This window comes from Hermetia illucens, chromosome 1 (genome assembly GCF_905115235.1).
Source record: "Hermetia illucens chromosome 1, iHerIll2.2.curated.20191125, whole genome shotgun sequence".
In the NCBI taxonomy this organism is placed as follows: domain Eukaryota; kingdom Metazoa; phylum Arthropoda; class Insecta; order Diptera; family Stratiomyidae; genus Hermetia; species Hermetia illucens.
Genome location: NC_051849.1, coordinates 147,618,772 through 147,638,812, shown reverse-complemented (window position 1 = coordinate 147,638,812; position 20,041 = coordinate 147,618,772). Strand labels below are relative to the sequence as shown.

At 41.3% G+C, this 20,041-nt stretch overlaps 1 protein-coding gene across 9 annotated transcripts in view; it reads left to right on the top strand.

The window, feature by feature from the left end:
• The window catches only part of LOC119646149 (cGMP-dependent protein kinase, isozyme 2 forms cD4/T1/T3A/T3B), a 533,343-nt gene extending 515,592 nt beyond the window's left edge, over positions 1 to 17,751 (top strand). For all 9 annotated transcript variants that reach the window (XM_038046508.1, XM_038046509.1, XM_038046510.1 and 6 more), the window contains 6 exons: positions 2,260 to 2,479; positions 10,335 to 10,571; positions 10,632 to 10,781; positions 16,094 to 16,713; positions 16,772 to 16,961; positions 17,027 to 17,751. In XM_038046508.1, coding sequence (XP_037902436.1) covers positions 2,260 to 2,479; positions 10,335 to 10,571; positions 10,632 to 10,781; positions 16,094 to 16,713; positions 16,772 to 16,961; positions 17,027 to 17,192 — 1,583 coding nt within the window. In that variant the 3' untranslated portion in view covers positions 17,193 to 17,751. The remainder of the gene's footprint in view (positions 1 to 2,259; positions 2,480 to 10,334; positions 10,572 to 10,631; positions 10,782 to 16,093; positions 16,714 to 16,771; positions 16,962 to 17,026) is intronic.
• Positions 17,752 to 20,041: the final 2,290 nt, after the last annotated feature.

Sequence of the window (20,041 nt, the reverse complement as noted above, 5' to 3'; positions counted from 1 at the left end):
ATATAGCATGTTATAAAATGAGTCATTTGTTGCCTAATTTCTACACAGTTCCGCCTCTACATAAAGCATTCCAAATACATTTTCTGTTGACGACGTTCAAAGCCTTCTTGAAATTAATAAATAGTAGTCAGATCGGTAATTTAAACTCGGGCATAGTGCTCCACAAAGATCCAAAGGGCGTTGATGTACCAATATCAAAAGATAAAAAAACGACACCTAATGCACCCGTTGTCGATTAGACTTTGGAGCTGTCTCTTCAAGTATTTACCGCAAGATAATTTTTAGTTCTTATCCTTGCGACGGCAAGGAAGATACAAAATTTTTCTCAAATTTTCTTATTTAAGAAGGGCGTCCTTTTTTGAGAATTTTAACAGTCGTTGCTTTTTCCACTTCCTTGGAAAAAGCAGTACTCCAACAGAAACTGTAGTTATCCGTCTCCACCCCTGTGAGTAGACTCGGCATGCACCTAAAATTACTCAAAAATATTTTGAAAAATTTGGAGTACTTTTTCCAATAAAAAACATCAAACATCACTATGTTCCGAAGCGTGCCAAATTGGCAAAATTTAAAATTTATAGTCGAATTTAAATAAATTAAATAAAAATTAAGGAAATTTATTGAAATGATTGCAGGTAACTTACAAAACCTGGTTACTACCTGACGCGTTATGTTGAAAATTCAAACTTTAACCATTCGATGAAAATTTCACGTGAATAGTTGCTTTTTTATAACAGTTTTAAAATAAAAAGGTATTAGAATAAACCCTCACTGCTTTGGGAAGACTTTTGAAAGGAGTTATCTCCATGCTAAGCATTGCTTTTCTGTGATCGAAAAGGTGTTGTATTGTTGATCAAGTGCAAGGACATTTTTTATGTGTTCGAAAAATACTTAATTTTAATTTTAGTTTCAGGGATATGAACTTGCCAATTCTTCTTTGTTTTGATATGAACGTTGTTTAAGTGATGATTCCATTTCTTTATCTTCAAAAGTTTCCCTTTTTCACAACTATGCCGGCTTTCAACAAGTTGCTGTTCCTGAAACGTCACATTTTTTCACTAATAGCGGCCTCACCATAGCGCATACACATGTGCATTCGATGAACCTTAGCTTCATTCTTGGTATTGCAGCAAAAAATACAAATCTCCGCATTTGGCTCGTAAGGTGGCATTTTCAATGGATAATAACTATACGATGCAGGCCCATACCAATTAACTTTGCTAGGAGACTATGTTCACATCGTATCATGTGGACCACGACGTACCGCAGAAACCATCTGTTGACAACCAGTAAAAGTAAAATTACACACTTAAAACATATTAGGTTCATATAGAGGGTTGTGAATTGCTAAAAATATAAAATATGCGCTTAACGCATTCTCCTATCGTTCAGGATTTTTAATTAGTTTGTTACCCTCAGAAGGAAACCATGATTGAAGTAGATATTCTAGGTCATATTTCCACATCACTACGCCTATGGCGGTCAGGCTTAATGGACAAACCAAAAATAAAAGTAATGCACTCAGAAAAGTTTTTTGTCTGTTCAAATTCTTTTTATCTACTGCGCATACTATACAAAACAGTCTTTTCACAACTGATCTATTTACATCAACATGTTTTAAAAACATCCCAAAAGGGAATAAGTTATCCATTAAAAGTGTGTCCATTTCGTTTTCATGTGGAGTTTTGTCGCTCCGTCTTAAGATTTTTCTTGGTTCATTCAAATTTTTCTAGCCATGTCCTCGCGGTAACCAATTGCCTAAAGCAAGCCCCTTACTCAAGAAAGACTCTGAAGACTGTTTGTTTGGTTCTATTAAGATTTAGGAAAAACGCGCCTCAAATTATGACTTTCGGTAATTCCAGCTCGCGTAAAAGTCTCCGAACTAGGCCATCATCAAGAAAACTATTGCACGATGAAGCATTTTAACCGCATTATTGTCATTACTTGGCCGCGATCGGTGCATCTAAATGCGGAATCGAAACTCGTCATCTGCGGATGCTTTCTCCCTAATGCGTATTCCTCCCGAATGCAAAAAATGTTGATAAGTTTTTCTGCATGTCTCGGATGCACGCGGCCAATGATTTATTAGTTGCCAGCGAGGACAGCTGTAATGATAGTGGCAGCGATGATCGTGGAACATAACAAAGCCTAGTCCCAGAGAAATGACGACTTTTCTTCTTTCACCGACTTTTCATTCCTCTTACAAACATTTTTTCTTGGAGATATTTACGAGAAATGTTTTCTTTCTTTCGAATTTTCCAGAGGGACGAGTGGAAGTATCGCGCGAAGGGAAATATTTATCAACGTTATCGGGTGCCAAGGTGCTTGGTGAACTTGCAATTTTATATAATTGCCAGCGGACGGCAACAATTACGGCCATTACAGACTGCAAGCTATGGGCAATAGAACGACAATGCTTCCAGACGATTATGATGCGAACTGGTCTTATAAGACAAACGGAATACACGGACTTCTTGAAGAGGTGAGTAATTTATTGGCGAGGGAACGATGCAAGGTAAATTATATGATGCATTGCTGTTGCATATTGCTGACTGCAGGGCAAATTCGGAGATGGAATTTATGATCTGTTACGGAAGTTTTCAGGATGCCTTGAGTTTTGCTGATGAAACGTAATATGGCTTCATTATATCATATAAGGATCCAAGCGTATGGTGGAGAGTTACTGTAGCAGTCATTACAGCCGCTTTATTATGGATTTATTTGGTTGTTAGATCATCCATTATCAGTTTTAAAACATTCAGTTCACATTTTAACCTTTACGACACTGAAGTGAAACAATGGCATACGTTCCAATAGAATGGAATTAATCAGTATTGAAGCCGCTTATATCATTCATAATTAGGCAGGAAAGATTGGGCTAATAGTACCCTTATCTACATTAACTGCCACGTAATGACCAACACACTAGAACAGACCCTTGAACTCACGATGTTGTGACGGTCCAGGTGGTTTGACGTTAGCTTTTCGATCTTGCAGCTTCGGATTCGAATCCCGATCGCCATGGATTTTTCTGTTCGCTTTTACAGTGGCCTCGCTGCTGAAGGTTTATCATTTGCATGACTGGTGAAGTGGTATGAAAATTAATGCCTAGTCTCATTGATAAATAAGTCGGAATACCGGAAGCTAGGCGCTGATATTTCGAGGAGCAATTGTTCCCTTCCTCAGTGAGTTTTAGTTTAAACAAGGTCCTAAATGTCCTTTCGGTACTCCGTTGAGGCCTGTGGCTTTACTGTCGTAGATCTCGCAGTTCTTTTTAAGGTTTTGTGTTCTCGGAGACGGTTATAACGATTCATACTAAATTTGGTGAAAAGGTGGAAACTCACGCATACAGTGTGTTACATAATTCTGCACCGAATGTTAGGGGGGGGGGGCACACATGCAACAATACGGGGGTGTAAATTTTTTTTCATCAAATATAGTCAGTATCAAATTAAGGTAACGGTTAGTACTTTTCGAACCTGATCTTAGTTTTCACATTTGTTGGAAAGGTAGGGAGTGCGGGGGGGGGGGGGAGGGTCGAAAGCGACCATTTCTTTAATAGACCCATTCTCAGAAACTACCCAACCGAAAAATCTCAAAAAGATCAAGAGGCTGCCACTATATGGTGCCTAGGCTCCGACATACCCTCTACGTTGATATCTGTTCAAATAAAGTTAATAATAGTATATTACTACAATTTTTAGTAATTGGCTGCAGAACCCCCCTTAAGTTCATCCTAACACCAGGAAATTTTGTAGAAATCTAGGGTAGAACATAGAGCATGATTCTAGTTTAGTGGAAATCGCACTACTAGTAGCAAAGTTATAATAGATCAAAGGTGTTGCTTCTTTGCAATTTCAAGACTGGATGTGGGAATTGTCACATAATATATGCACATATTAGGTGTAAATGAAAATTCAAATGATATATTATTATAAAAGAAATGCACAAAACTTTTCATACCTGAAGCGGCCAGCTTCCGGTGTCCCGACTTGTTTGGTGATTACCGGAGTTGCCTTTACATTCAGAAATCGCTGGAAGCTGTAAGTGCTCCTCTCTGGCTATTCCCTGGATGATTTTCAACAAGAGGATAGTGCATGTGATGATACTGAAATTCCCGACCCCTGAATCGCCCATCACGATTCTACAAACCCAACGGTTTACACTGGCCTCCGAGCAGAGCTCCTTAAAACATTAATTCTTGATCCACTGGATAGCCAGCTTAAACGTCTTGCTTCTCTACAGGTGTGCTCTTTTTGTCCCTAGTGGATCATACCTACCGCCTTCTGAACCGCTTGTCTCACGCGGTGACAGGTTGGCCAGTTCACTATTCCACCAGCAGTTGGGTCTTCTACGCTATCTACGAAGTATGGACGCGTCGCATGTTTTTGCGCCGCATTGTGTTAGATGGAAAGCTCTTTCCGCGGTGCCGCCTTGTTTATTGGGTTTACCTACCCACAACTCTATGAGGGTGCGCTCACCCAAAGTTTGGTATCTCAGTTTTGGACATAATGGTTCTCTGCCCTGTGCCACGACTCCCCTCCTCATTGACGCACCAGGACATAAAACGCCCCCGTGTAGGGCTGATAAAGATCAGATCTACGATTGAAGCAGACCCCCTTTTCCGAAAGGTGCTCACATCATCGCCGTTGCTGCTTGCTTCTTTACTGCCCTATTCGAAGAACCAAGTCTTGAAGTCACCGGCAATAACCTTCGAAGTTCGTGCGTTTGTGTCGAGAACTAGATTGTGAAGCATTTCCTTGAATTGAGACAGTGTCAGACTTGGTGAGGCGTAACAGCTGTACACATAAATATCACTTATATTTGCCCACACAAAGCGGGTGACTACCTGACTCATAGTATAATCTATGGCTTGTCGACCGCACGCCCATACGGCCATCAGTCGAGTCTGTGACCCAGGAAGACTATACACAAGAGAAGCAACTCCAGCGGAAAAGAAAGGAAATCTCATTGTGTACCTTTCGGGTAGGGAGGAGGTAGGTAAGTGGTGTTGCTGGGTTGGTGCGTAGATGTTGCCTAGATGGTTTTCTTGTGTGTGTTTGTTCATCATATCCCAGCAGGAAACCGATGCATCTGAAAAGTTGATCTTGGATGCATTAATTTATTTGCTCCTCATTTCCTAGGAGAGCAAACATGGATCTATTCCCGAGAATGTTGCACGTGTTTGCTTCTACACAAGCTTCCCATAGAGGAATGATTCAATGATTCCGTTAAGATCCATTACCATTAATGCGAATTGAATCTTTAAGGAAGTTTTGCCTTTGGTTCTCGCTGGGATGTAGGATGCCATAAACAGCTGTGCAATATCTATTGTTATGACAGATGTCGCCACGTGCATCGCATACACGGCACATGCGGCACTAAAAACAACCCTTTTGTCTTCAGGTCACGCAATTCCGGCCGCGGTCGAATATTTGCAAGATTTTCCGTCTGCATAAAATTTCTAAGAATGTGCTGGGAATTGAATCTCCTGTGTATAGTCTTCTTGCTGTGACCCATACGCTGGAGTGACGGTTTATTTGAGGTTCAATATTATAATGACGATTTAAATTTCAGATTCGTAGGTTGACTGCTTAAATAAATCCCGAGTAGCTCTCATTGAGGTTTATTTAAATAAACCTTATTCTCTTATTGCATTCAACTCCCTTCTGAATTCCGGGCTTTTACTACTCCCAGCAATATGCCGGTTATTCCGTTCCTCGTTTCCTTCGCATAATAGGCATTTGGGGTTCCTATTGCACTCCCTAGCAATATGACCTTTCTCTCCAGACTTCCTGCATCGATGTCGCCAGTACATGCCTTCGCCTTCTTTAGTGCGATCTGTTCTCTGAAACAACGGTAGTCTAATTCAATTCCAATTGCCCGCTTGAATACCGCTATAGGATTTTCGAGAGCTCACAATAAACTCTTTGAATTTCTTGGGTTCCTTCATGGCAGTGCAGATTTCTTCTTTTGATGTTACTTCGTTGAGATTCTTGCACTATCCGACATCTCGTCACCAGTGAGGTTTGAAACGCGACATTCCACTCCTTCATAAAAGTGCAGACTTTCAGTTCGGCCTCACTAGAAATAACTGGAATCTCACTCTTCATCTTGTTCTCTACAACCTACATGTGTACTCCATTTTCCAATCTCCAGATTATTTCCTTACCTGGCTCCTTTTGTCCATCACATCATCCTGTTCTTGAATTCGATGCTCAAATCGGTCGTCTCAACTCCCGTTTTGTGCGCAAGTTCAACTTTGGAAAGGTGTGTTTCATGTTAAGCTGGGGCAACTATCAACTGCTACCTCATCCTCACTTCCTTAACATGCGACCAAGTGCTCCATTCCTTTTATATCATTCTATCTAACCCGCTTTCTTGTTACGTCTTTTCCTTCCTCTGGTTTTTGGTTCACCACTGAGATCCATAAAATACCTTTGTCTGAAACTTGCAAGACGGATATAATATGTTTTCCAGGAACAACTCTGATTTCGATTAATTTAAAGGTTTGCGAACTTCAGTACAGGATTAAGGAATGTCTGGTCAGTGGCTAGGCTCCACTGGTTTGGCGAAACCGTTGAAATCTTCTGGCCTTATATTCGTGTCACTCGAAGCCCTGTCCAACCCTCTTCAACTTTTGTCAAGTTCGCAAACCATTCTGTTGACTCACCTCCAAAAAGCAAAAGACAAAATACAGAAAAGTCGATTCCTAGTTAAATATTTTCCTCAGAAGGAGGAGCAAGTAAATGGCTTAACATACGCTTGAAGCTAATGGAGGAGACTGAGCCAAAGGACTCAAGCTGTAGGGTGTTGTAGAACCGTCATATCCTCGGGATGGGAGAGTGAAAGTAAATGTCGAGTTTTGCGAAGAGTGCTTCAAAAATATCCGCGCTACGTGTAATCTAAAAGGCGATGCGGGAAATACTATCAGAGTTGGCAAAGCAGTCCATCAGGCAATTACAGAGTTTGAAAAAGGTACACATATCAAGGAAGAAACGGGATGAGTGTCCATGAAAAGAAATTTTGCAGGAACGGTATGAAAGATAGGAGCACACAAAAAATGGCGTTCATAGTCTCGACGAGAGTTATCAATTAAATTTCATTAAGTTCTTAACTAAATGTCTAAATATTCGGCAGGAAATATACGTTATCTACAGGGAGTTTTGTAGAATCTCACTTAGCATTCCTCCGCTATTCATTACATGGTTTGTCTCCTACCTTTCCAACCGTCGCCTCCTTTTCTCGTCCTCTGATATTCAACAGGATCCTTTTTCCTCATGTGACTCCATGGTCTGGCCTTCTGCCCAGACTACCTCCGTCTTGACTGACATCACCTGCCGTACAGTTTCGTATAAGACGCGTAACTTAAAAATTTTCGGAGTACCTTTCGTTGACTTTCGATTTCGAAGCTATGCTGCTGTTATAATCCACTTGAGCTTGGTTCGTTAGATTCCTTTTAGGCTTAGTCTAAGTTTTCTAGTATTTGATCTCAAATCTAAAATTTACCGCGACGTCGTCTGTCCTGTCGCTCTCTATGGTTTTGAGTGTTGGTCGATTATAAAAGACAATGAAGAAGAATATCCGCGATCGATATAGAGTTATAGCGATTGTGGAGAAATTGTGAGAGAGGCGCATTCGATGGTATGGTCACGTAATTCACGCTAACGAGAATTTACTTGCCAAGATTGGTCTGAACATCGAAGTCGATGCCAAGCGACCAAAAGGCCGGCCAAAAGAACGATGGCTTGATACGTTGGATGGGGATTTTAAAGCCTCACGACTGCCCCGATATCAGGCATTTGATAGAACCAAATGGCGCAACCGATCAAGACGAATCGACCGCGCTTATGAAAGGGACAAAGACTGAAGAAAAAGAAGAAAATGTTCACTTTTTTTAATAAAATCGTCAACAAAAATAAAACAGTAAACAGTAAACTTTATCTTCCGCAGTAAAGCCCATTCGAATTTATGAATTGAACCTATTCATTAACTAGTTCCTTGACCTAGTGGCGATATCCCTTTTACCATTAGAAGCCAAGCACCAATTTTGAACCTCGTCAGGTTACTTAGGCTGCCTTTTTTCGCGGAACCATAGATCGTGGTAGCCGACCTTACAAATCCTAGGTACATTTTCACTGTGAAAGAAGTTTGATCAAAATGTTTCAATTTTTTCATAATTCATCTGTCCTGTGCAATAGTACTTACTTTCCATTGGTCAAAGTGAAAAATTTCTTTTGGTAAGCGCAGCATACATTCCATCAAGTTGTGTACTGTGCAAGTTAACGTCCATGATCCGACCATTTGGGAGCAGCTAAAATTAGATGATGTCTTCGAAATGCACAAAACACCAATAATACCTTTCTTGAAAATCGTTTTGCTACCAGTTAGGGTACTTGCCTAGGATTGTATCATTGTCGTTTTATGTTTGGATTGGGGGAATAGACCCACTATTCATTGAAGGTCACAACTCAGTGAATAAAAAGTTCTAACCTGGATTGTCTAGCAAGTATGGTCATGCATCGAAATCAGTTTGAGTTTGTTATTCTGTCAGGTCATGAGAGGTTCGTTCACAACCATTTTTTTGACCTGTAAAAAATCGCGCTGATGCCGAATAGTTGACATTTCAAAAATAACGAAAGTCTGCGACCGGTAGTCGATATACGGTAGTCGATATACGGTAGTCAGTCGACCTTAGGCGGATACAAAGCACGGTCCCGTCTTTCTAGCCTTGGTCAAGAACTACAACGGTCAAGACTGTCTAGAAACTAGTGGCGCCTTAAGCTGTGGCTATTTGGACGTCAAAACGGTAAGATTTAATTTTGAGTCCAATAACTGAAGTGAGTAAGGAGGGTAAGGGGGAGAAAGTGGCAGTTCTTTCTCTCCAACTCCATTAAAAACCACAGGGTCTATTTACCGCTTAAAGCTGTCGTGCTCCAAAGGAGGGGTGGGGTTTGACATTATCATGGTAAATTTTAATTTGCCAACCTCATCCCCAGGAGATGAAAGGTAAGGAGAGTATACGTGAGGAAAAGGAAATATTGTATTGGGAAGCCTCGATGAAAACTGGCAGCGGTCACCTCTCCTTTAAATCCCCATTATCACTAAGAAGCTGATTAGAAAGTCAACCATCGTTGAGATGTGCAAGGGGCTCTAGAGAGGGGTCGCCCCTTCCTTTTTCCGCAACTGCACGATATAAGAAAGCAATCTTTCCCCAGCGCAGGTTTGGTGGAGTCAACCAAAAATTCTATATACCTGTTTATTAAACAAGAAACTAATTTCGATAATAAATTGTCTTAATGTCACACTGTTGACAGACCGTAGGCGTCATAAAATAGCTCTGTTGCCAGCAACAGAATGTCATAGCTCAAGCGTATCAATTGCAAGACCTTTTGCGTAGTCATTTAACTAATATAATCATAATTTGGTTGTCGACATGATGCGATTTAGCGGATATTTTATAAAATATGATCCTTGGGCTTAAAAGCCGATTAACTCTAAATCACGGTTTCTTAAATGGCTTCTTCCTTTATTGAGTTTAGCACTTCTAAATGGTCGACAAAATTAACTTGCGGCTAAGCAATCCACGAGAGAACAATTACCACTTTCGAAAAAGCCTCTCCACAATTGAGAAGTAACGATAATGTAATTCTTTTTGAACCTATCGCCTGTGGTTCACGGCTTCCCCATCCAAAGGCCAAATGATTCTGCTCCAAACCCCAATGAAAAAATAATTATTAATTCGTCAACCTCTTTCGTTTGCGTTCATCAAATGCACACGCTACTATGTCTGCTGTGATGAGGCGATGATTGCTTTGCCTTTTTCGCGTACGCTAAACACTTTAGGCTCCAATTTAAAATGAAACCGCAATTTTGCAATAAAAGTAAAAGTGAAAATTGATGGAATCACAACAAACCAGCTGAGAGGCCTTAACGTGTTTATTAGTAATTCTACTCGCACCTTTGGTCCGCCTCTCCAGGCTGCGTGCGAGCTATGCGAATGTTGTGCATGCGGCTAACATGCATGCTAGCGTAACAAACGTGATTGCTGCACTTACAAGCCTCGATGCTATCAGCATAACCGCGGTCAGATTACTGCATATGAGAATGTGAAATTGCTAACGATTAGGAGTTAATTACCACGATTTACATTCTATTGAGGCATGCGGTCAATGTGGTTTAATTTCTAAGTAGTTTCCTTTTTGTTACGGTTTGAGCTCAATTTCTTTGGGGAATTCATCTTGATTGCCGTTAAATATAGCTTGAAATTTTTCATCCTCTCATTCATTTCATAATTACGACATTCTTTAATCTTTGGCTATTTTCTATCTTTTCAGTGTACCTATCTTCAAGAACCTTCCAGAAGATACGCTCATCAAAATATCCGATATCTTGGAAGAGACCCACTATCAGCAAGGCGATTACATAGTACGGCAAGGAGCTCGTGGCGACACCTTCTTCATAATATCAAAGGGCCAGGTTCGAGTCACAATAAGACAAAATGACGCGCAAGAAGAAAAATTCATCAGATTATTAGGAAAAGGTGACTTTTTCGGAGAAAAGGCTCTTCAAGGGTAGGTCGCATTGATATTTTGCAATTTAACTTGGATTCATATATCTTTTTAACATTTTAGAGATGACTTGCGTACGGCTAACATTATTTGCGACTCTCCTGAAGGGGTTACTTGTCTAGTTATTGATAGGGAGACATTCAACCAGTTAATATCTAATTTGGACGAAATTCGTCACAGATATGATGATGAGGGCACATTGGAACGTAAAAAGTAAGTATGCCAGGAGAACAATTTCATATTATATACGCTATCTCTATTCTCTAACCTTTTGGAAAACTCACTCATCTTCGAAATATTGGCAGTATAAATTAATTTGAAGGATTTTTTTCATAAAATTGAACTTTTATTTTAAAAAAATTGTTTTCTTAGCGTCTAATAGTAGGTCGAGGTCCAACTTACCTAAAAGTGGAATGATTGCCTCATGCAATACGGTCTCAGATTGAATCTGAATAAAACAGAATTTTTGTCGACCGATCCTAATGAAACAGGCGCTATCATTGCCAGAGACCTACCCATTTATATATCTCGGGTCGTTGCTATCAACCAATGGAGAATTGCGTTCTGAAATTGCATCACGCATTAGTGCAACTTGGATGAAGTGGCGTTCCACAGCTTATGTTCTTTGTGATCGACATATCAACATCAAACTCAACTCCGGAATTTACCCCACTAGCGTCCACTCTATCGCCCTCTATGATTCTGAGTGTTGGTCAACTATAAAAGATAATGAACGTCGCCTCGCGGCTATGAAGACGCTGCTTTGAATCAGTGGCGTGAGACAAATACTGACGTGTGTCGATCATTCGCTGTTTACTCTTAATCAAAAAACTTTCTTAAGGCTTTTATCTAAGACAGAAAACTTATAATTCCAAATAGGGAGTTACAACTATTTTCTCGGTTACAACGGAGACGGTACTCCCCATAGTGCGTGAAACAAAACATTGGTAAAATCGGTTCACTGTTTGGCTATCTGTCCGTCCATCTGTCTGTTTGCCTGCCATTTGTTGAGGAGGTGGAAATCTTCGAGATACCGGCAAACTTGTGGGATTTTTACCTACTAAAACCACGCCGACTCACCCCATGCCCCGTGGAGCCACCATAAGGTACTACATCACGGGGCGGATTCAGCCGAATCTAACGTGGTCATCCTCCTTCTCCACGCGGCGATTGTAAACGGGTTTTTCTCGTCTACTCTGTCTTTCTCATTTCGCTCTGGATATATGCGATTATGGAATTGATCACATCTCTTCGCACAGATTTTCTGGTGCCAGCACCTCTTCTATAATCTCCTCTAGATTCTTCCTTTCTTCCAGAAATTTTGGACAGTAGAAGAATACGTGCTCTAGGTCCTCTGGGATTCTACCGCAGTTTGGACAATCCGAAGAGGTATCTACTTTAAACTTGTGCAGGCCTGCGTATCAATCGCCTTTTCCCGAGCATTCCCAAGCCTCTCGCCATCTATTTACATATCTCTCACTTTAGGTGTCCTTCGTGTATGATACAGGAGAGAGCGACTTCGTTCGTCATCTCACCTACCAAGATGTCGATCGGTATCACTGCCGAGGTTACGAGCACACTATCATTTGAGATAGTCCTAAAAACAGAACAAACCCTTGGAGCGATCCTTCTGTAGACTGTACTTCGTTTATGAGCTTTTACTGGAATCTACAAAGCCTTCCTCCAAACTGGAGCAAGATCGACCTCGCCACCCTAGTTAGAAGCAACTTAGAAGTATGCTACGTAGCTCACGATGCTTAGCTATAGTTTAACGAATGTTCCTCGGAATCTCGCCTGCATTTCTCACTTTTCCTTCGAAAATGCCAATTTATATTTCAAGACTAGGTTGATACCTACCAGTTTCATACGGTCGGCCACTGCTCTGATGTATCGAAATCCATATTGTCGTTTTGAAAGCCTCCATTACGAAATTAATAGGGTACGAGTTACTCGCTTCAGTCTTTGTCTTAATGTTGCAAATTGTCACATATGTTTTCTCTACACCATTCTATAGTGGCTTACTTAAGTTATTTATGTCTGACAGAATTTAAAGTACCGGGCGAAATTACGATGCCTTGATGCTGATGGTTACTTGAACGTTTTTCAATTCCACTTAGACCAAGTCTATGACTGATGTCGTATATGACCGAGATAAGCCAGCTCCGCTGTTCCACGCGACACTAGCTAAAGAATGCGAGACTAGTAGCAATAGGTCTTTTTGGAAGTTATAATTTTTCTCACAAATTGTGCAATTGGGATACAGATGCTTCTATCAGTGAACATAAAATCGATTTCTCTGTAGGAATCATGCCTGTTGCGTCCTGCAGGCATTGAACTCTTTCTGATTTACAACGATTTTTCTCCTCACAAGTATTTTTACTACATGTTAGCATTCATTCGTTTTTTGGATGAAATTTCCACCCACTAACGCCAGTTATAACATTCTTCCGACCGAGATCATTGTCGACTATTGCCAGGCGAGAAGGACTCTAGCATGTCGCTACGAGCGTCCAATCTTCTTCCAATTTTACAGTCTCTTTGATGCTGTCACAATTGTGCTGCTCTAATTTCACCATTTCCTTGTGATTCCGCGTCAATCTTTAGGACATCTCTCAATATCCTATTCTCAGGAACTCGGGAAGTAACAAGCATACCGTCTCATTCAGTACAGAGGGTTCTCCTTTTCTCCTGTAGGTGGTGTTGGTCTCCTATATGAACCTTTATTTGCTAGAAAATCTGTGAAGATCAGCCCCGTGGTGATAAATATTACCTCACCAGATGTTGTCCCAGATGTTGTCCCAGATGCACTCTTATTGGAATTAGGCGGTGTGCCGAACTGTTCTCCTGATCGTCCACATTGACCAATCTTGTACAGACAGGCATTACGTATAATGTGATGGACAGTACCCGATTATATTTTGGTTTCTTGATGTTGACTATTAGCAGGGAAGTGCAAAACGCCCATTAATATTAACCATAGTATCGAACATCATTTCAGTTTTAAGTTGATTTCGTGGCCTTCAATTCAGTTGCGGACAGTATTGCTTTTCTGCGTCGTCCGCTTTGCATTCCACTGGGTCCAGGTTGACCATTCGCGACTCATAATCTGATGACACACTTGTTGCACTTGTCTTATTGGTTTCCCATTGCATTGTATAGAAGCCATAATGCTGAAGGAACTTGTTTTGTCACAAAACATTTTTTTCAGCTCACCAGATGTTCGAAAACCCTAGCCACATAGGTATGAAAGCCCCTTAGGCTGCCGTTCTTTGGTTCAAAACTGAATAGGCGATAGTGCTAGCTGTAGCTCCTTCACCCCTTAAAATATTCTCCTGCTCTGCCTATTCCAATAGCTTTACAGTGTTCACATTCGCGACATTCCAAATGTAAAGAGAGCGTTAGGCCGACGTATGCAGAGATAGGGTCGATCACAAGAAAGCAATGTATTGGTAGCTGCTTGCCGGGAAGTCTTCTGGAACTCGCAACCTCTCCACTAACGACAGCAATGACTCCGATGCAACATTACTTTATAAATACTTCGCTTGGTAGTTGGGAACGCTGAAACATTCTCGTTGAGTCTACCATTTACAGGGTCCGTTTCCTTCTGGAACGTGAATGATACATGTCCCATTCAATTATTCTGGCTTTAGAGCCCTTATCAACTGGAATTCGCCTTTTCATACTTAAGACAGCATCTTGCAGATCATCAAGTGCTATCCTTAATTCCGCCCTGAAGACCAGACCGGAGCCGCGCTATGGGCAACGTTTTTTTCCCAGTCACGCCACTGAACCTCCAGAGAAAGTAATTCTCCTTTTCATTGGAAATCTCCACTTTATGACCTATTTTCCCGAATCTACGACACGTTGCCTTCCTATTGGATCCTCGGTGAGTTCAAGACGGGTGTCCATAGTCCAAACTCCTGTGGTACAATGTGGGAACACCTTGACAACGTTTGTCATAGTCAAAATTTTGAATTTCCAAATAGCGCATGAGTCCCAGACTAGAATTCAATGCCTTATTTGTCAATTGTCCTTTCATCAGCTTCTATTCGGAACGGATGGAAATCCGTTTGGTGCTTACGATGGCACTTCTGTTTTTTCGCGTGTGTCCTCCCTCCCATGTCCGCCTGAAAAAGGCAATGGGATCCAGTAGCTTTTCCACTTTTATCAACCCATGCTTCGCATTTTTTAGGAGGAAAATTGCAGACTGCAGCAGGTATGCCTTCGGGGACAAATCCTCTACCTCAGCTCTTTGAGGATTACGCTTGGGTTAACGCGCGTTCGGAGCGAGGCGATCTGCTTCTACGGGTTCAATGCATACATCCTTACCAAGGTCGCGAAGAGTTTGGCCCTGCCACAACTACGACTTTGGCAAAACCAACTTCGGGACTTCCAACGTGTACCGGCCACTTGGGATACACTTTTCACCGAGGCTACTAACTAGGACGCAGGTATAATGAAGGACATGAAAATAATTTGTCCAGGTACCTCAGGGGCATCACTGAAGGATTGTACGGATGCTCATTTTGCCTCCATTTCATCTGTTCGATCTAAGGTGATATCCCAGGTTGCTAGACATCTTGATGTTTCCCGAATGTTGTTAGCGCCTTTATCAACCATCTTCCATGAGAAACGGTGTTTTTTGCGGTTTTAACGCACTTTCCCTATCGCCAATTCTTCCCCATAATCCTACCCTCCTCCTGTACTGTTCTGCGTCATTTAATTATAGGGCAACTGACTCATCGACCACTTTAGGAGAGTAGGTCCCATTGTAAGTGTGATCTATCCATTTCCGCTTTCGTCTTCTGATCAAATTGTCCACGATTTACTGACCTGTGCGCCGATGAAGTGCTTTGTCGGAAAGCGTACCTTGACGACACGTCGCAGGAAAGTGCTGACGAAAGCTTGGAACTTTTGAGTAACAGTGACGACCATCCCCTCTTTCCAATCTTTGGGAAAGATATCACTGTTACCTATGTTCCGTTAGGGATGAGTGGAAAGGGAACTCTGTGGAGATAGCCAAATGAATAGCTTTGCGCCCAGATCGTCAAGCCCAAGATATAGATAGAATTTTGCGGCGAGACCGTCTTGTCGTGCTTGAGCCAATTGATGGCCGAGATGATGTCTACATATTCCACTTAAATTTCAGTTACTAAACCAAAGGATCATTGCAACGATTTCATTATCACGAATTTTGGCCCCTCAGTTGTTAGGTACTACCTAGGCTATGAAAAGTACAAGAAGTGTGTTAATGGTAAAACATCTCCTCTCACATCAGAGGCATAACTTTATTTCGACTCCTCCCCAATTATTTTGATCTACGTGGTTTGTCTTTTTTGAGTGAACACCATCAATTAATCAATGTCTTCCTCTTCTCATTTCGGAAGGTAAGAAAACAAGCTAAAAGTTATTAATCAAATTTGCGTAATATTCTCTCTTTTTCATGCTATCATGAACACTTGGGTAATAATTTTTCAATAATTAAAACCAGACAATTTCTGTAATATTTGCATTTGTCTTTTTAGGATCAACGAAGAGTTCCGCGATGTTCGTCTATCCGATTTGCGTGTTATTGCCACCTTGGGAGTCGGAGGATTTGGTAGAGTTGAACTTGTTCAGATTCACGGTGACACAAGCCGATCGTTCGCGCTCAAGCAAATGAAGAAATCGCAAATTGTCGAGACAAGACAGCAGCAGCACATCATGTCAGAGAAGGAAATTATGGGTGAAGCCAATTGCCAGTTCGTTGTTAAATTATTCAAAACCTTCAAGGACAGAAAATATCTCTATATGCTGATGGAAAGCTGCTTGGGCGGTGAACTGTGGACCATCCTTCGGGATAAAGGACATTTCGACGACGCCACAACAAGATTCTACACGGCATGTGTGGTGGAGGCATTCGATTATTTGCACGCACGCAATATCATTTACAGGGACTTAAAACCGGAGAATTTACTTTTGGATGTACAGGGATATGTGAAGCTGGTGGATTTCGGGTTTGCCAAGAAACTGCAATCCGGACGTAAGACGTGGACTTTCTGCGGAACACCTGAGTATGTTGCTCCAGAAGTTATTCTCAATCGAGGCCATGACATTAGTGCAGATTATTGGTCGTTGGGCGTGTTAATGTTTGAACTGTTAACAGGTACTAATTGGTTTGCTAAAGTTGTAGCTCCAGTTCACATTTTACTGCAATATTCCAGGAACCCCACCATTCACTGGCTCGGATCCAATGCGAACGTACAACATAATCCTCAAGGGAATAGATGCAATCGAATTTCCACGTAACATTACGCGGAACGCTAGTGCTCTGATAAAGAAACTCTGTCGTGACAATCCGGCTGAGCGTTTGGGCTACCAACGCGGTGGAATTAGCGAAATACAGAAGCATAAGTAATTGCCGCAAGTTTTCTCCGCTTCAAGATTAATTTCAACAATTTTCCTTTCGATATTTTCAGATGGTTTGACGGGTTCTATTGGGAAGGTGTGAGAAACCGGACTCTACCGCCACCCATAGTACCAACCGTGAAAAGCGTCACAGATACAACGAACTTCGATGACTACCCAGCAGATCCAGATGGTCCCCCACCAGACGACACATCCGGCTGGGATAAAGATTTCTAATTTAATCAGAACTGCTCAATCTAAAAAAGAGAACAATGTCCTTCTAGTATCGCATCCATTACCGTCAAACCAATCAAGCGCCATCGTTTTCAATCTGATAGATTTTCAATTTGTAATTTTTATCTTGTCCGACTTTGAGTACCATAACTATGTAGGCAACGTAGAAGCGGGAGACACGCTATTCAAGCATAGAAACTAATGTTCATAAAGCTCAAATACAATAACAAAAGTGGTCTTGTTCTAGAGAGCAGTAGTTGCATGGAATCTGTTTTATTATTCCTCGATTTCAATCTAAAATATGCGGAGATCTGTGCATGTAAAATGTGTAACCATAGTTTTGCGTTTAAATGATTTTGCTTAGGTTTTAAATTTGTGCAGCATTGTTCAAGCCATATCGATTCTAATTGTCTCGGTAAATTCGTTATAAATAATTCGTTTGTGCGTAAAAATGTTTTTATTTACATATGAGAGTAATTTTTAATGTTTTGTGTTTTTTATTATTTTTTTAATTTAATGTAAAATGATTATCTTAAAAGAATATAGCTAAATTTATTTTAAATAGTTTTTGATTTTTAGCTCAGACCCACTAAATTTAAATTAGCCTTTAAAAAATCCAAACCAACCTAACGACCCTGATGTCCTAGCTTGGGGAGCGCTCAGTTACCGAGGCTATTGTGTAACATATTGGAATGTGCTCAGTGAAATTTGATGGTAATCCGGTGAACCACTGGACGTAAGAGATTATTCGGTCAGCAATGCCAGGAAAAAACGTAAGACCAACAAATCTGCGTCGGCAAATGCTTTGATTTCCGCGTTTTTCGTAGGGATTAGAACCTCTGTGGAAAGGGTGATCAAATCGTTGAGAGAAATCTCAATGACGCCCTCCCATAGAAAGACTAGTGCGATAAATACTTTATTTTTCTTAGTTCAAACTTTATTAGATTATTAAAAAATTAAAATATTTTCGAATTTGCGTGTGTCTGCGACACGCAAGTTGTTCGCTCCGCCACAACATTAAGGTGGCTGCAGGCAAATAGTGTCGGCGGCCGGTTCACCTTTGTGAGGACCGAACTGAGTAGGACAGAGCATGTCAGATACCCGATCCTTGAAACAAGGCGTGCTGGTGAACAGAACATGGGTTTTCAGATACTGGAGGGTAAGATGCATGCGTGCAAACAAGGATAAATCCTCGGAGGTGGAGAGTTTCAGCATGAAATTCGAACTGGACCAAAAGAGTCGAAAGGTCCTTAGGAGCAGTCATTAGGTGATGCTTCGTTCCACAAAGATTGTAATCCAATTATATCAAGAAACTACAGAGCAGTATTTTTATTTCGAGATTGCCAAAACCGTTTAATTTCTGCTACAGAGGTTGATATAGCTGCAAGACATCCCTTGTATCTTTCTGCTACAAGACCCATGGGTTCGATCTAACAAGATTGATGAAGAATCCACAAGACCGAAACCCTGTTAGAAGCAACCATGTTAAGACAAACACCCAGCAGAGAGCTATAGTCATTGCAATAGGAGAAACTGCACATTTCATTTCATCAGTTCAGCGGGTTTTATTACTGCAAACATAGAGTGTGGCCCACGTTGATCGATCAAAAAGTTAAGTAATTGACCTAACAATTTATACTATTATATTAGAGTTGATCAGAGTTTGGCCGGTAGTAGACAAAGCTGCACTGTCAAACCATTGTTTCTTCCGGGGGATTCGTTGAGTCCCCTTTGTTTTTGCATGGCACTGAACCAATTTCATGGCTACTGAATGATGCTAGAGGGCATAGTTTTGCAATCAAATATGGCCAACGTGCTAAGTGGGAACACTTGATGTACTTAGATGACATCAAGCTGTATGCTGGTACTGACGACAACCTTAGAAGTCTGTTGCGAATAGTAGACATGTTCAGTCATTATATTCGGATGGAATTTGGATTAGAAGAGTGTCGAATTCATGCCATGCGCAAAGGTCATCACGAGCTGCATGTCGGACATAGCATTGGTGACCTCCACATCGAAGTTATGATCGAGACAGAGTTCTAGAAATACCTAGGAATTCTGTAAGGAACCCATGCTCGAGTTGGTAATCTGAAGGATGCTTTGCTGTCCGAATTCCTGGTACTGAAATCGTGTCTCTCCGCGAAGAATAAAATAAACGCATTGAATATATTCCCTATCGCTTCACTGAGATATGCATTCACAAGAAGAAGAAACCCGATCTGGAAAACGCCCAGAGGCGGATACGGACAATTATGTCCAAATTCCGAATGCATTATCCAAACTCTGCCGTGGAGCGGAGACTCCACTTACCTTGAAAGATCGATCTTGCAATCTTCTGAGTGGGGTGAAGTCGGACCAAGGGCGGATCGATGAACGGACATCGAAAGTAAAGCACGGTAAACACGCGAATTGTCTTTGGCAACCATTTGTCAATTTGCATTTGTCGAACAGATGGCTGTGTGCTGGGGAGCTCTTTGCTGAGACGGAGGGATTTATTTGTGCCACTCAGGACAACGTGGTTGCCAACCGAGTTTATAAAAACTCATCATGGAAGAACGGGTGGAGAGTGACTAGTGTAGAATGTGTGGTTCGGCGTTAGAGATTTTGGACCATCTCATTTCTGGCTACCCCGTTATGGCACCGATGCAATACATCACCAGGCGTAATGCTGTATGTAAGGTGACCATCAAAACCATGCATACAAGTATTGGCTGATCATGGGAGCATGTCCGGTTTTCCGGTATGATAGTTCTGCTATTCCGGACAACAATCCCGACGTGCTGTTAGTTGACAAGACGGGTCGCTCCGCGTATATTATTGATCCTATCCCCCAACATCGAACGGAAATA